General features: G+C 40.6%; 1 protein-coding gene across 1 annotated transcript in view; it reads right to left on the bottom strand.

Moving 5' to 3' along the window:
* col4a5 (collagen, type IV, alpha 5 (Alport syndrome)) overlaps positions 1 to 17,824 on the bottom strand; it is an 83,208-nt gene that overhangs the window by 48,065 nt on the left and 17,319 nt on the right. The window contains exons 2-7 of the mRNA XM_069193460.1: positions 4,778 to 4,837; positions 2,978 to 3,067; positions 2,235 to 2,279; positions 1,593 to 1,637; positions 1,236 to 1,298; positions 257 to 310 (exon numbers count right to left, since the gene is read on the bottom strand). Of these exons, the coding sequence (XP_069049561.1) occupies positions 257 to 310; positions 1,236 to 1,298; positions 1,593 to 1,637; positions 2,235 to 2,279; positions 2,978 to 3,067; positions 4,778 to 4,837 (357 nt within the window). The remainder of the gene's footprint in view (positions 1 to 256; positions 311 to 1,235; positions 1,299 to 1,592; positions 1,638 to 2,234; positions 2,280 to 2,977; positions 3,068 to 4,777; positions 4,838 to 17,824) is intronic.

The following is a 17,824-nucleotide window of genomic DNA, read 5'->3' as shown; positions in this document are numbered from 1 at the left end:
TGAATAGCTAGTTCTCCACCATTAGGAGTATTGAAATAACGGAACAGATAATGGAATAATGGAACAGCATTAGACACTCAGGATGTGGCCAAATTTTAAAAGGTTTAAAAGCCAAGTGTGGAATCAGTCTTAGAAGAGCGACTAGAAAAGATGTAGAAGAGATCACGTCTAGTGTGACACATTACGTGATGGGGAAGGTTCAGTACCTAGTAGAAATCTGACATAACAGGAACTGAGGTCAGAATGTTCCACTTACCGGAAGGCCCTGTAAACCGGGAAAACCTGGGCTTCCTGGAAGTCCTATGTCACCCTGAGGTCAAAAACACACAATTTCATTCACCTGTTTACTCCTGGTTCCTTCTATATTGTCAAATGATTCCCATGGTCCCACCAAGACCCTAACAGCACAGGTGAGCAAACACACTAGCCTCACTTAACCTGTATCAAAACAATGACTGGTACTACACAGCAAATTCACATCTATAACCGACTCTCTGATTAGCATCTTTTGGTAGCACTAACGTTATTAAATTGTATGTTACATTTAGCTGCTTAGACCTGAAAGAACACCTTTTCAAAATACATTTTGCAAGTGCATGTAGCACAAAGGAGAGCAGCTTTTGACACTTAAAATCCACACATGTATATAAGTGTACCTACAAAGCTGCAGATATACAGTACAGAACAGGTCTAGACACTCAGAATCAAAGTTCAGCTTCACTCACTGCTTTCCTTTCTTTTGTGCAGGAGCGATTGTTTTCTCGAAATTACAGCTGTTTCAAGTGAAATGTTAATACCGGTAAAATCTGTATTGGTCAGTTCAAAGTCTTTTAGCAGGAAGGTTGTGTAGACAGGAGAACCTGACAGTAAGCCAGTCTGATTTGACTGGTAAAGTAATGAGTAAAGTAGCTATGACAACACTTTGCACTGGCGGCCAATGGATGGGGCTATTTTGGGTTGGTGTGAACAGTTTTTTATGAGAATTACAGATTCCTAAATGACAACCTTATTTTGATGTTTATAGAAAGCACGTGTTAATAAAACAATTACAAAGTTTATAAGTTTTGAGTTAATGTTGTCTAAGAGCTAATGTACACTGCATTTAGGCCTGCTTAAGGGCATCTGAACCACCAAAAATGACACTGCAGTTCATACGTCTGTACATATCCGAGAGCGCCCCAGTTCAAAACAGTCCTGGTCACTCGAGTCCAGATAGCGAGGCAGCCCAGACTCACTTTTGTTCCATTACATCCTGCTATTCCTCTCGGACCTGGGGCGCCATCCTGTCCAGGCAAACCCTACAGCAAAAGAACAGAGAAAAGGAAACCCATCACTGAGGTACAGTAACACAGAATGAGTCAATGAAAGGCTGGGAAAGGAAGCAGAGGGAGACACCAGGATGAGCACAGGATAGAAACAGGAGAAGAGCTCAGAGGACTAGGGCTGAAAGTGAAGTGTGAAAGCTATGAACAGTGAGGAGAAGAGCGAGAGATGGAGAGGAAAAACAAAGGACAGGGAGAGAAAAAGACAGAGACAGACAAACCAAAAATGGGGTACACAGAGAGAGGAGTGGAAATCGGGGTAGAACTCACTGGCAGTCCTGGAGTTCCTGGGAATCCTGGCAGCCCGGGTGGCCCCTAGAAACAAAGAATAACATAGTGAATGTCCTTTTGTGTAACACCCTTTGAACAACCAGTCAGGACACAGCAAGGCTGACATCAGACACACATTAGCCAAAAGCACATTGGAACCTCTCAATTCCAACTTGATGAGCCCTGTAAGCTTGCTCAACCTGTCTAATGTAACCCGCAATACACAAGAACATTACTCTACATTTCATTGCTTAATAATCAGAGAAAAGCTAAAGTTCTGGGACCTACAGGGGAACGGAGCTATAACAATAAAAGGATGTAGTTGATACCATCTTTTTACAAAAGTAATGAGTTAAGAAGTTTAAAAGTCAGTGAATTAATTACTTGCATTACATACAGCAAGTGTGTTTTGGTTACAAGTTGAAGGACTTAAGTATTTCAGGCTTGTTAGCTAATACTGTATGTAGGCAGCCACTGTATTTAGCAGACTATATACTGCACGTTTTCTCCATCCCTATTTAGAATAACCTGCTCCTTTCTTTATGAAGGATCACACTGTGAATAACCCATTCCATCATACACTGAGGTTTGGAAGGGCAGTGTTAGAGCACTGTAGAGCAAGAGTCTGAAGTCGGTACTCACCCTGATTCCCTTGGGTCCGCCTGGCCCTAGAGGGCCCTCTTCACCCTGGAAGACAGAAAAAGCATGACAACCTGTATGTGGGATCCAATCACACAATCAATGGGCTGTCAACCTAAAAACACCTGCCCCTGATCAGACTGGTGCATCTCTTTTGAAATAACATGCAGGGGAAGAAGCCAAGACAATAGAACACACAGTTCTGCAAGTATGTGTGAAAGTGTATGAGGTGAACACTGGTACGCTGGAACTCTAACCTCCTATGCACTGGTAACAACAGAATGTTGTTAGCTGGTTTGGCTGATCTGATGACTCACAGCATTTAAGCGTCCAACTATACACATTTTACATGACATTCACTTACAGCAGCAACAGCTGGCTGAATAATCAAGGTGGTCATGCTGGACAATGGCAGTTTCAACATATTGAATTATCGTTGTGGGGAATAAAAGAAAAAGACTGTGCTCTCTTAAAACCTGTACAAAAGCTCGATTAGCAATGCCAGAGAGTGCTTGGGCTTTGCTGAGGGCCATACTGACGTCATTGAAACACCAAGTTTACTTCTGTCCTGCTCTTGGGTATAACTATACAATGGGGCTTCAGAAGCGAGATTGTGTCACTTTAAAGCATCAGAGCACACGCCCACTGTTTGACCGGTCAGTCAGGTCACCTCGACAACGAGGCAGATGCAAGCAGCCACACAGAGGAATGGGGCTGTAAGGAGTCCACAAAGCAATGCTTTTTACCTTCTCCCCTCTGGGGCCGATGGGACCCTCTGGTCCAGGGAAGCCTGGCAACCCAGGCTGGCCTTGTAATCCTGGAAAACCCCTTTCACCCTGGGAAGAGAAACCAGACACTGGTACCACATTGCTGGGTCCACACAAATAGCTAAATATAAGGCAACCAGAGACTAAAGAGAGCTCAGTCGACATAGGTAGCTGTATGTGAAGTAACACTGGAAGGAGTTAAAGTTATGAGGCTAGGCTGGGGTTCAAACCAATATGGCACCAGCCTAAGGCCCGATTGTTACCATTCTACCAAAAGTGGCAGTCTGTCTAGCACTGCATCTAGGTGTTCATACATTTCAATATCAAAAACAGCCACGCATTCAAATCCCGACACAAAGACACATGACAATACTTCGAATCGCTTGTGGGTTGAAGACAGGAACTTGACATTTAAAAGATTTATTTAAACAAAACCGTTAACTAGTGACAGATATTTGTAAGACACCTTCATTTTTAAAGTAACTGCTCCATGGGGTAGTTTTAACAGGTCCTGCTCCCAATCTGCACATAAAGAAAAACAAACTATGTCCCCTGTTAAAGTAGCCAGTTTTTTCTTTTTTCATGTTTATCGAAGAAGCATTCACGTACTATTCAGAAAGCTAACAAGACAGCACCTGGTACCAGTTCTGCCCACCTGTTTCCACACAAAAGTGTGAAAGTGCATGTATAACAAGAGAGGAGTATTATACCACTACAAGGGTTGTTTCAGCTGTTTTAAATGACATCAGTTATTCACTGCATGTTCTGTAAGTTTTAGAAGAACTAAACCTCGACAACATATAACACATCAGACATTTGGCTATAAACCCTGTGTAAGTTATGAAACTGAACTGCTTCATGCCCTCCAGACCCCTGCTGCAGTTTTCTGGGCTCCAGTCATGTGCTGGTTGGGTTCCAACAGTCTGGTGCTCAAGGCCTGGCTGTCAGTCCCTCAGCCCAGAGAGTTAATGCCAGATTTCCACCAGAAGCCATACACTACTACTGAACATCATTTCCTATTGATCGTACTAAATATCCTGCAAGCTTCTTTTTTACAATAGAAGGTCACAGTCTATCAACGCAATATGAAAGATATTTATTAGTCAAAAAAAGGAAATTCTGCTAGTGAAATGTTAAAGATGCCCAGAAAATTTGAATAGCTAATTCTTTCCTTGGTATAGTTTATCCAGACAGGTGTTCCACTGTAAAACAACAGAGTAAAGGCACAAGTTCTTGGTCTTCATGACAAATTACTAATATTTCAGAAACATTTTTTATCTGAATGTATGTTAGAACACAAAAAAATACTGAGTAAAACAGAACACTGCTTTTTCACTTTCCCTATAACTGTAATGTTGAAACATTCACTATATTAGATGTCACACATGTATATGAGTGAATGGAAAAATTATGAAATGTAGAATTTAACCAGTTTTTCTACAGATAATTTTGTATTTTTTTCAGGAAAAAAAAACTATGTTTTACATCTGCACAGATGTGATAGGGGGAAAATTCAGTGTGGTGATTAATATTTGTCATCAGGACACTCGATCACAAAAGCATGTCTGATCATAGCTGGAGGCTGCGCAGTTTGCACTCGGTTGCAGGTTCAACCTTGTAGGACTCCATTCAGGTTGCTCGAGTAAAAAGCAGCTTAATGAAACCCCAAGGAGCAACAGGGAGCTGAAAATATGAGGTTGATGATGAGAAGGCATCTTAAGTCGACAGGAAGACCTTAACATCACCGTGTCTGGAGATAATATTTTGCAGGAGTCTTACCTTCTCTCCTTTCACTCCACTGCAGTCACACTTTGATCCCGAAGCACAGCCGTGGCAAGCCTGAAACACACACAGCACAGCAAAGGATCAGACACACAACCTGAGCCTGTCCTCCTGCACTCCAGCACCCAGCTGGCTGACCTTCAGTCTCCGCGCAACACAGTCTGCTGTGTAAAGAGCTGATGAAGCTCCAGAGGGCACACAAACACTCATTTTTAAATTGCTGTGCAGTGGACAAGCAAAATAAAAGCTCAATAAGTTGCAGTGTATACAGCTGACTACTTACATACTGTATGTATGTCTAATTCCACAGCCTGCATTAAGAACAACTAATGGAAACTCAGGAATTTTATAGAAAAATCCTTGTGAAAATATTAAATTCAATTCAATTTATATAGCGGCTTTCACAACAAGGTTGCCCCAAGGCGCTTAACAAAGCAAGTGACCATACACGTTGTGAATACAGAATGGAAAAGACCAGAAGCTCACGGAGGACAGGAACCAAAAACTCCTTAGTAAGGAGAAAAAACAACTCTAGGGGTCCAACATCAACTGGCTGCCCAACCCCTTTGGGTATGCTGACATTATGCAATTAAAAAAAGGAATAAATGAATAATGGTCTTAATCCATCCATCATGACTTCTGTGTGTCAGTACTCCATGCAGATCTCTGTAGAACTGCAAACTCCTCCAAGAATACAGGCCTAAAAGACCTATGACTGGGGGTCTAAGTAGAAGAAAATGTTTCTAAACTTATGAGTAGCATTTCAATATGCAGTATGAGAATGACTCAAAAAACAAAGGTTAAGGAAAACTGATCAGGTAAATCAACTTCAGTTCATTGGGTGAAAAGTGGAAAATCATGTCAGTCTCCAGATTTCAGTCCAACTGAGCAAAATTTCACATTTACAAGGTCAGAACACCCAAAGAATAAACTCAAAATAGCTGTGGCAAACGCCTGGTAGAACAGCTAAAACAATTAAATTAAGACTAACGTGAGCTCAGTGGGTCAGACGTCATGCTGTTACTGCCTCAAAGTGATGTACAACAAATACTGACTTTTACACTCTGAAATTTACTTCAGGTGAATGTCCCAATACATATGCTTATTGGAAATCATTGGGTTGCTAAAAACAATGTTTGGTTTTGTTCTAATACTACTGGTTTTATACAATTACAAGGGATACTGTACTTTTTCATACTCATCTCATGAAAAAACAATTTTTTGACCGCAGTTTTGAATTTGTGGTCCCATTATTGTTAGAGGATACTGTAATTTTTTTAAAAAAATTCATTAAGCTTTTTCTTGACAAAGCCTCCAGTAGGATAAGTGAATTTTCTTCTTAAAATGGCACGCTGTAGGTGCACAGAGTTTTAGAAAACTGCCATATTTCAATAAAGTGGGCTCCTTCAAAATGATGTAACCGATTTATTAAACCGCTAGATTAAGTGAACTGTGAATAATTTTCAAATTAAGGGCACCACAACTTTTTTATAGAAGGTTCTGTCCAATACCTTGCTCTTGACGTTCCAGTGCTGTAACTATAACAGCCATAAAATCAATGCCAAAAAATGCAAGGCTTCTTAAAAAGTCTGAAGAGCCTGTTTTTGTATTTTGATGTATTTCTACAAATCACCACTAGATGGGAGCATTTGTCTCCGATATGAACCCTGAGAAATGCTTGCGAGGAACTGACAAAGGTACAGAGCTCCGATGAAGACCAAAGGTTAGTGTGTATTTCTTTTTGGAAAGGAAATACTATTTCCAGACAATCAACAAGACCTGCTTATATTTGGAATATTTTAGGTTTCCTGGCCAAACAAAGCTCACCATTGACGTTACTGAAGGAAGTGGCAAAATAAATTATTTATTGTCTTTACAATGTGCATTTCTAGTATACAGTCCCAAACAAAAAGTCACATTCTGTTTTCTGCCAGCTGAACTCCCTGGGCTGGAAGTCCCACAAGGAATAAAAATAGCATTCAAGAACAAAGAGAGCTGAGCAGAGGGCAAATTAGGCCTTTACAGCCCAGAGATGCACCCTGGAGGTGAGTCTGCATGAAGCTCATCTGGATTTAATTTCCTCCACTCAAGGTTGTGTTTACAGCATAGAGATAACATACAATTAGAACTGAACATTTCCAATGGGAACGGCAAAAAAAACTGCTACAGTGAATGGTACCATGAAGGACAAGAAGACTAGGCCTAGAATTCTTCCCACAAAATGTGCATTTCTGAGCGTCAGTGACTGCTGAGCTTCCTAACTCAGTGCCACGCCACAACATTTTATCAAGATAAAAATAATCTAAGCAGGTTACCGTTTCCAGTATGTCTGCACTTCTAGTTATTGTGCTCTAGTTATTTGCCCTCTGATATAAATATCTGGAGTAACCAACACACTGACTAGTTTTACTCCCAAAATGTTTAATATTTAGTGCACAATATGCAACCTACTTGAAATGACAGACTCCTGAACCCATTTTGTTCACAGTCTTGTTGCCAGCTAAATGGTGTGCATTAATTGAATTTCAGTTAGCTACAGAAACCCTGCTTTTGATTACAGATTGCCGGGGAAAGTCTGTTTTCCTTACGAACATGGCTCCTTTGAGAGCAGTCAGTCAACCAGAGCCTTGCGTGATGAATAGAAAGACAGCAGTGCACAAAGCCAGTGATGCAACTCTCCTCCACTCTGTTATCTTGTGTGCTACACATTCATGTTTTAAGCTTTTTAAGCTTTGGGGGACTGATATATAGAGTCCATAAAAGATTTAAGATTTTGAAAGTCCCACAACTGTTTGCGGGGCTTCCAAAATCCTATTTTACTTTCAGATAACTACCCACAAAACACAGAGCCTGATTAGAGCACTGAAGAGCACTAAAACTGAATAAAGCTCTTATTTGTTCATGTTAAAAGCTTATATATTTTTATTCCTCTTTCCTGTTGATTAGGGGCACAAATCGCATTTAATGATAATGCCTATCTAGGCAGACAACTGCACTAGAAGTAAAAAGCCACTGGTAGCTAATATTCATATCTATAAGCCATTGCTTGCATTAAACCCTTCAAGAGTTAAATTTAAATTGGAGTTAAAGGCTGACCACTGTGACAGATGAAGAGCACCTATGTAAATACAGGAATCCACAATACAAATACAAGCCAAATGACTCAATGTTGCCTTTTCAAACAGAGGGAGAATTAATGAAGTGGCTGCAGTGCATTAAAAGCTCTGCGCGCTGCCCCAATGTGGGCCTCTCGAGAGCAGCTAACCCACTGGGGAGTCCATTCGCACAGAATTAGTCCCTTGAGAGCTTCAACGCCCGTCGCCTTTCATTAGTGAGCGGCAGCATATGGGCATAGCGCTGGGGGCGGGATCTTCTTGTCGAGAACCAGCTTGACTTGTCACCTAGCTGGCGCACGCAGCCATCGTAGCGTGTTTTTCCTGTAAACATGACCGTGCGCCTTAATCTCCAGGGTGCTCCCATCCATCCCCTGGGCTCTTCCGAGATAAGACTGCACTCACTGTGCCAGAGCGGTTCAGTCCTTTCAGTCAGTTGTCTGGGTTGAGCCTTTTTATCTTTTGGAGGGAGGGGGTTCGAGTCAAAGGGGGTTCGTTTTCGTTGGCAACATGCATGAACTTGAGGCGTGACTGTAACTGGAGCTGCTGTGTTTCTGAGGCACTTTGGCCTGCTCTCAGAAGTTCCTGGCCCGGTTCACCTAGCGCAGCCTGAAATCCCATCATCGGGAGGAAGCGAGAGGGGAGAGAGGAAGCTATACCTCTCAGTTGGTACAAGCAAAGGTCCAAGGAAAAATGACATGGAGGAGCTCGCCAAAATAGGATTGAACCGGATACACTGTCGCAGTAAACTGTCAGCTGTAGGGGTGAAGATATGCAGGGTCAGGTCATTGTGCAATACATGCAGTGATAATTTTGTAATCTACAATTCAGAGCTGTGATTAATTCTCTGTTAAAAGGGACATTACCACTGATCAGTTGTGTTTCTTAAATAAGCATGTCACACAATATGACCAAGAACCAGAATTGTAGAGAACTGGCAACCTCCTATAGTGTTGGCTATGCAAGGCTATTTTATTGTAGCAAAGACAAAAAATAACTTATATTTCTAAACATTATTCAACAGAGAAATTGTGTCCATTTTTATCCAAAAACAAAACATGTCCATGTTTGTCAGACCTTAGTCACCAGTACTCTAACACACTGATTCCCAACCCTGGTCTTGGAGGATCACCGTCTATTCAGTTTTTGACCAGTCATGTTCTTAATCACTGGTACATTCATTTTAGTTTTCTGTTTGGAGCATATTTGTAAATTTGCGTTCAGCTCTTAAAGGGTCAAATGTGACTTGTAATTTGTATCATCCCTGGACCAACTGCAGAGTTTTAGAAGTGTCCTCACTAAGGTGTGTTGCCTGAAACCATAGCCATGTGGACCTCCGAAGAAAAAAAAACACTGTGGGTGTCTCATTCATACCTGTGTATGTTCTTTATCACTTGATTAACTGGATGACTAACTGTTGAAGCAGAATGTCAAACAAGTTGGAGAGAAGCAGTGTAAATTTCTGTGAGCTGACGTTGTTGGAAATTGTGCCCTTGAAGTAGCAGATTACTGACCCTCTGCACTGGCTGAAGAAACAAATTAAATGAAAGTTTTAACAAGCAAGCACATCAGTTGAGTCATAAGTTAGCACTGGAATGAAAACCAGCAGAGCATTTCTCCAGGACTGTCTAAGCTTTGTGCCATCATGCACAACCTTGCTGTCGCAATATGGAAGAGAGGAGGATGTAACATTCTCACCACCAACAACACAAGTACGGAGGTGCAAGTCTCTAAGCACACTGATGTCTCGGCCACAGAAAACTCTTTGCATATAATCACATATCCCCAACAAATATTAATATCTTCAATAACTATTTGTTGCAACATTGCAATTCTAGCTATCAAATACAAAAACATGAACAAATATTGTAAACAGACAGATTAGATTTGACACCTATACCAGTCCAGGCACCAGTTAATAACTGCAGGCTTTTCCTACTTCTCCATTCCAATCCATGCAAACCGTTTTCAACAACTTTTATATATATCGTATATGCAGAATATGATTCTGCAAAATGATTTTGAAAAGTTTAGAAAGCTCTTGTCATAGAGCTTTCTCTATTTGATTGATAAATGTTGTATAGGTTCCAAATGAGGACCTTTGAGCTCAAAGAACTCAAAGTTACTAGAGGTATTAGGTAGTAAAACTTTGCACTCCTTTGTGTCCCAGACTGCTCTCAACCTTTTCCAAATGAACACTGTCTTGCACACACAAATAGTTATTTACATTCAGCTACCCTGGTGTCTGATGGCCACAACAGGAAAGGGTCATTTAGGTAGTATATACTGCTGAAATGAGCATACACTCCCATATATTTTACAGGAGCTGTCCCAGGCATTAAACAGATCTGGACATGTTCTCTCAGCTTATGGATGCTAGCAGACCTAAGGGGTCTGGAAGGCCACCCCCAAATTTTACAAGTGTCTGAACACATCAAAAAGAGATCCAAAATTAGAACCACACTCCTTAAGGTTTTATGGCTGCAGATCCTCATTCCCCAGCAGGAGAAAAAGGTGTTTAACAGACTGAAGCTGATCATGAACTAAAGAGGCAGCAGGAACCATACATCTTTGTAATGGACCACAGTACCAGGGTTCTTTCATTTCTTGAAAGACACCATCTGAAAAGGTGCTACACAAGAGCGTCACTCCACATGCTCAGCTATACCCACCCTGACAAAGAGCATATCTCGCTATGAAACTGTCAGCCAGGCCAACAGCTTCGAATTCAGCCAACGAATGGCACAAACTGCCACGTAAAATACGTCACATTCTGTGAATTCTTCCTAGGCTACTATGAGGGATTCCAACCCAGTGAACAGTTACCAAGAGAAACTCTGTAAATGGTTCACCTGATATAAACAGTTCATGCGTTAATGGTCACTGAATCAATATACTGTACAGTATTTGGAGGTTTCTGTACAGGGCAGTACAACAGAGTTCTAAAATAAGGTGGGTGGACCGTGGGTGCCGATAGTCACTATAAATTTAGAATAGGGTTCCTCATAGAGAAATGTTTTGTCTTCTGTAAACAAAGTCAGGAACTAACCTGGACTCTGTGTTTTCATCCCAGAGTTGGAACATTATTATGCAAGAAGCATCAAGAGCTTTAATCTTGAGTACTGTCAAAATGCATCGTTACTGTTTTGTTAAATATTTACACATGTGCATACACCTATCCCCTGGTTAAAGGAACCCATACGATATTTAACAATCAAAGACAAAGGACCAGAGAATAAGCTTATGAAATTAAAATACTGCAGCATATTCATTCACCATTTGGAACTGCCAGTTCTTGAACAACTCACAGCAATCTTCGCACATGCATTGAAGCAAGAAAGAGGGAACCATTTTCTCAGAAGGCAAATGCAGAAAAGCAGTTTTTTTTTTGCTATAAGAGTCACTGCCACCCGATTTCATACTTTTGATAAAAGGTGCTATCAAGTCACCAGGTGAAGACCTCGAGGTATTTGGCTTTGGGAAATCCATAACGCCGTCAATCAAAATGATCCTATTTTCCTCAAGAATATACGCATGCATTCAAGTAACAAACATCCTCGGCAGGCTCTGGTGTTCTGGACACACCTGAGGAAGTCCTCACCAGACTAAAGGAAATCCAATGTTTGGATTTCTGGATAAACAACTTACTCCATTCAATAGTTACAAATATTTAACTAAAGATATAAACGGAACAAGGTTTACCCTAGCTATCAGGGCTCCCGGCACCAGTGTATGGTTGGCCTGAGTGTGACTAAAAGACCCATACAGGCACAGCTGGCTCTCATCACTCAGTTGCTCTGGGGCTTCAGGAGAACTCTGGTGCAGTCTGGTTTGTCTCTGTCCAAACAAACGCCAGACGGCTTCATTTACATGGAACAGAGATCTAAAATCTTTCACAGACCAAAGGAGGATTATTGTTACAGAGAACAGATACTTGCAGCTAAGGAGTGAGACAGTCCTTTTTGCCTCAGTGACTCATAATGCATTTTAGGCTGTACCACTATTTAGAGCAGAGCTCTTGAAGCAAAATAGCTGCATGGATTTATGTGCAGAGTACAGGCAGCCAAGTACAGTTCTGGTTCCTGTTAATGACACCTACCACTTTATCTGCAGAAAACAAAGATAAGTGTCATAAGCCATCAAGCCCATCATTACTGTAGCTTACAGACTGATCCAAAGTACACCATTCACTCCAGCTCACATCCAAACATAACTGCGGGTTTGTTTATCAAACCAGATGACTGTGCTAGAGAAAAATCCCAAGGTATTTAATACAACTCAAATGGAATAATTGGATGAAAATATCAACATGCTAAAGTGAATTTCATGGAGGTTTTGAACAAACATTGTGCCAAAATTCCAAACTACTCAACACAAGGTGCATACAGTATGTGGACTTTCAATATTCAGTTATTTTTTAAAAGGCAACGCATGGTTAAAGTAGCAAACGTAGCACCGGAAGATATGTTTAAAGAGGAAAAAAAAGTGACAGTACCAGTCTACAGTGCTTCTGATCACTTCCATTATCACACTTCACTATACTGTCAGCTTATCCTTCAGGCAGCCAGAAAAATAGACACCAACTTGGCATGGAAGAGGATGAAATTCTGTTATTTTCAAATAATAAATAAAAACTCACACAGCCAATCACAGCTAAAACACGTAGCACAGACAATCGAGGTTCACACAGGACCTGAAGCAGAAAGATTAACCTCAGTGCTGCAGAGCAGCAATGTCTCGTTGACAGACTTCACCTGCTGCTTTACTGTTTAGCCAAACACCCACCTCCTCTATCTTTCTTCTCTGTTTTTTCCAGACATACCCATTACAGAATGTATTTGGATTTCTTTGCAAAGCAGGCAATCTGATTAAATAAATTCTGATGAAATTAACCTGTTTTACATACAGACAAATTCACAGACATAATGTAGCACAAGAGATTACCAGATGTGAACTATAAAAGGGTGGTCGCATCTCTTATTGCAAATAAGCAACTTTCTGATAACGGACAGAAGGAAGGAAGGAAGCATGAAGATATCAGTAAGTTGTTAGCTATGTGCTGTGCAGTGGCTGTTAAGAGCTCCCTATGGTGATTCAGGATGTGTTGAATGAGCTGAAGCTGAACCAGCCAGCCTGCGATCCCCAGCCTCTGGGGGTTCCCCACACAGACAAGCACATCTGGAGGGCCTGGACACCAGCCAAGTCACACATGTGGAAGCACTTAGCCCTTAAAACAAACCAACCACAATCACAGGATCACAGTGCAGTCAACAAGACCTGTGTTGGAGGGCTTGCACATTTCACTGGAAAAAAATAATTTATTTGGAGTTTTCTGAAGGGGCTGAAAGGATCATTAAGAACTTCAGCTGAAGAGTCTCATGAACAAATACAGTATAGGTGGCCATTTCCTGATGCTTTCCTTCAGCCATGAACTTTCTCTAGATGCATATCTTTTGTACATATGTGGCTCAAAACATTAATTTTCAATTTACAATCACCCATGGATGTGGCTGGCACTTGTATCTGTTTATACAATTCGATATTATACTGGAGTGATCTAAGATCTATACTGAAGGACCCTGCTCAAGCAAACAAGTGCAGTATTCTACCAGGAACCTGCAGCCTGAAACCTTCCAGTTGTGTCCTGAGACCTAAATACTCATCACTCCTAGTTTTAAATTAAAATTCAAGATGGCATCACTGTGCACATCTTTCTGCACTGCACTACCAAAACAACATACAGGGCCCCCAGCACAGTAGTAGAGTCCTGGTGAAAAAGGAAGAGAAAATGGAATATGCTTTTTTCACGTTTACGTGTTTAAATATGCATTGAGTATAGGGAATAGGAAATGCAACTTTATATAAAGAGCTGTGGGTGACTGCAACAGACGCCCCAGCTAGGTGAGACCAAACATTCAAACCAGGCCCAAAATATGGTCTCCTTCAAGAAGCAAGCTGATGAAATTTTAGAAACTGGAAAATGAACAATGTAAGTTGAGGAAGCTTACAGGCTTTCTTATTCTACACTAAAATACACTGGTTGTAAAGAAATGTCCATTCACACATACTGTACAGTGCTTCATCAATGCAGCAGATGTTTAAGACTGAAGCGCACACACACTGCACAGGGATAAAAAAAAACTTGGTCACTGGGGAAACATTAAAGCAGGACAATGGGAAAAAATGGTTTTCCAAGCAGTGAGAAGTATATTCTTAATTTCTATAATAGTATGAAACACGTTGACCTGAGTTTTCTACATGGCACCCAAACCAATACTACTGATAATAAAAACCATGGAGTGTCTAGCTTGGTTACTGACACCAATGTCTCAATATCTCCAAATTAAAAGATTTTTGCATGAGATCTAATGCAACACAGGATAAACCTGCCTCCAGGTCTGCTAAGCAATGTAGTCACAGACTTGCATTCTCCACACTATACAGATCTACAGAATCAGGTGTCTGGGTTATCTGGCCAATTAACCTTCTGGCATGTCTACATGTAGATATTCAACATCCTGAAGTAATTCTACAGTGATCTAACATGCGGATTGCAAAGAAAACAGCAAACCACTGAGAGAAATATTACTCAATCCTCCTAAGGCTATAGACAGTGCCGCGTTTTGTTTTTTACAGGGATGGCACGCCCGGAACTCTGTGGCTCTGTCTGAAAATGCCAAGTACTGGAGAAGTCAATACATATACTTCTCACACAGATTAAATCCATTGTCCTCCAGTGCAATGTGAACATTTTGCAGAATGCACAGCATCTTCACAAATCCGACTTCAAAAACAAAAATATGAATGTATTTTAGACATTCAGTACTTTACAAAAGCAATTCTAACATGATCAAATAAGGTATTATATAAATTCTGCTAAACACCGTATTCACAAACACAGAAATTAAATACATCACTGAATACAATTATACATCTCTGGCCGACAACAGGTTTTATTGGTCAGAACTATAAATGCTGATGCACAATCCGCATTTAAAATTGGTGAAGGACAAAGCAATTGCTCTTAGCTGCTACCACTTTTTCCACTAGATGGCAACGTAGAGCGAGTTCATTGTTCAGTGTCTTATTGAGTAGAAGACAGATTTGGACAATAGGGATGACTGGATTTTAGCTGATCACATCAAACAGGCTTTCCAGTAATTTGGTGTTTAGTTGCATTTCTCCTCTGAACACTGCACATATGAATGAACCAATAGGTGTGTTTTATCATTTATTATTTGTTTTATCCCATATCCTTTTCCCCCTGGAACTTTAATATGAAAAACTGGAATATGCAAGTGCTTCTTAGAGTGCCTCGACCACTGAACACCCTCATGCCAAAGAAAATATTTCTTGCCTTGTATTACAAAAATTGAATAAACTGTGACCAAAAAAGTGTCTGCCCAATACATTAGAACATTTTCTCATGGAAAAAAAAGGAATTTACTACAATTCTATCACAGAAAAGAAAGCTTACAAACAAAAGGGGGTGTTTTATTGTCAACGGTGCCAAACTACTGTTTGACAGCCAGTACCTGATGCATCTCACCCGGCTGTTTCTGGAAAAAAGTTAGGGGATCAACTAACATCTTGACTGAAGCCGATAACCTGGCTTCAGTGTAAAGTACGGGACGTCACCAAGCTGTTGGAGTTCGTACAGAAAATAAATAGTATTTAACAATACTGTTATTCATAGCATTTTGAATATGCACATTCTGCAACAAACCCCCACATTCTTTAAGTGACCTAAATTCTTTATGCCAGAATGTCACAAGTTAATTGGAGAAAACAACTTTATAGATCAACATAAAAAAGTGAAAAGGCATGCACTAAAATAAAGCAAAATTGCTGACAGATTCCCACACTACCTAGCGCTCACAGATCTCACAAACTGGAAGGTACAATACACAATTTAGATGGTTAGGTTAAAGACTAATTGACTAAGGACATTATGGATTAATTATATTATCGATTCAGATTAATTATATTATCAATTAATAATATTAATTATATTATGGATTCAATTATATTATCAATATCGATTACTAGGACAGTCTCTTGGTTTTACTGAGCAACCAGATAGTCTCAAGCATATTGGCTCTGTTATTTTTGATTTTCTTCGCTTTGCCTATCTATCTGACCAGCTTCTGGTCTGTGAACTTAATGATCTAAATCTGGGACTCAATTTTTATAATGTTAATACTGTTTGTTACTACTTTGCCTGTACTAATGCTTTTCTTCGACTGCTACTGTATGCAAGATGAGGAAGATATTCTGTGGCTGAAGGAAGCAGGTTTGGGAAAGCAAACATTTTAGAAAACAAGCCAAGACAAAAGAACATGAAGGGAGAACACAACACAACACTGGAGAAAACATCCACCTGTGCAAAACTTGTGTTTCGGAAAGACATAGAAAGAAAGTAGTGAAGTAGTAGAATTAAGAACTGCAATTATTTTTAAAGGGGTTAATATTGAAGAACTTACAGTATGTATAAAAACAATCTTAAAAACTGTCTGCTTTTCTGTTTTATAGAGATAATCCAAACACCACGTGATTAAATACAATTCCTTTAAAAGCTTTATTCCTTCACAGTGACAGGGGCGGATTACTGGTCTTCTCACTGGCATTTGAGATATCTTTCTATCTACTTGTACCTCTGCCAGAGGGTTTTTTTTTTTTAAAGAGGGAAGAGCAAGAGGAAAGCCTTACTCTGTGAATTAAACACATTCTCTAAGATTAGAGCTTCAGTAATCCATTCTTATCGATGTGTAGGCACCCTACCCTCACGTGCTTTTGAAGAAGTCATAGCAACGCCCTCCCCCATCATTAAGACCATGAGATATGCCAAAAATGTTCTTTTCTGACCCCAAGACCCATTCAGCACTGCAACTCTCCTCGACGTTCACCGAGGCAGTGTTCCAGACCTCTTCACTCCTTCACTCTGATCTCTCAGCTGTGCGTAACATTTCCACACAGGTGCCAATCATGAAGGCCAATCCCAGGAACGGCCATTTTTGTTCTCCACAGCAAGCTGGACTCTGCCACAAGGTCTATAGCTAAGAACAGAAAACATCCTGGCACACAGACCTTGTGAATGAAAAACATATTAACCGACAATCCAGGCTACACACATGAAAATGAATCTTCCAAGCTTGAGTAAAATATTGAAGTTATGATCCCCACTACAGGATTGTGCCTACCCTGGCCTCTAAGCACTGATTTCTAGTTGCTTTTACATTAGGACACACTGGTCTTCCTCCAGTAGAGGGCAGGCTCCCAAGTCAGTTCATATTCCCTTCTGAGGACAAAAACTATAAAGCTAGCTTTCAGCTACAATGATCGTAGATGCAGAACTGCAATAACCTAGTCAGATAGAGGCCACCTCCTTGTTGCAGGTCTTCCCATCTCCAACAGCTTTGGTCTAATTTAAATACAATTGCTAACTTTAATCTTCTACATGCAAAGTGTCAAACTCATTGGGCTTCTAGGAATCCAGATTTATTATCAGTCGAGTATAATACTTTGTGCCACCCTTGGCTGGATACTTTTGGCTTTGTCCTGTTGTGTACAATGTTTTTTGCCCCTACACACAGGAAGTGAGGTTTTGAATTTAAGAACCACAGTTTTTCATTTTACAAATATTGTATGATTGTTTGCAAAAACAAAATGAAACTAAACCAAAGCTTCAGCTAAACACCAAAGCTAAGCAGGTGTAAGCCTGGCCAGTTCCTGGATGAGAGACCTGGGAAAGCTGAAGTTGTGGCTGGAAGAGGTGTTAGTGGGACCATTAGGGGCGCTCACCCAGTGGTCCGTGTGTGTCCTAATGTCCCAGTTAGTGATGGGGACTCTATACTGTAAAAAGGTGCCATCCTTCGGATAAGTTGTATGCAGAGTCCTAGCCAAAAATTCTCCCTGGCCTTTACCAATCATG

The sequence above is a fragment of the Lepisosteus oculatus genome, chromosome 8, assembly GCF_040954835.1.
Source record: "Lepisosteus oculatus isolate fLepOcu1 chromosome 8, fLepOcu1.hap2, whole genome shotgun sequence".
Classification (NCBI taxonomy): Eukaryota; Metazoa; Chordata; class Actinopteri; order Semionotiformes; family Lepisosteidae; genus Lepisosteus; species Lepisosteus oculatus.
Note: the sequence above shows the minus strand (reverse complement) of the source record. Positions and strands in the feature narration are given on the sequence as shown.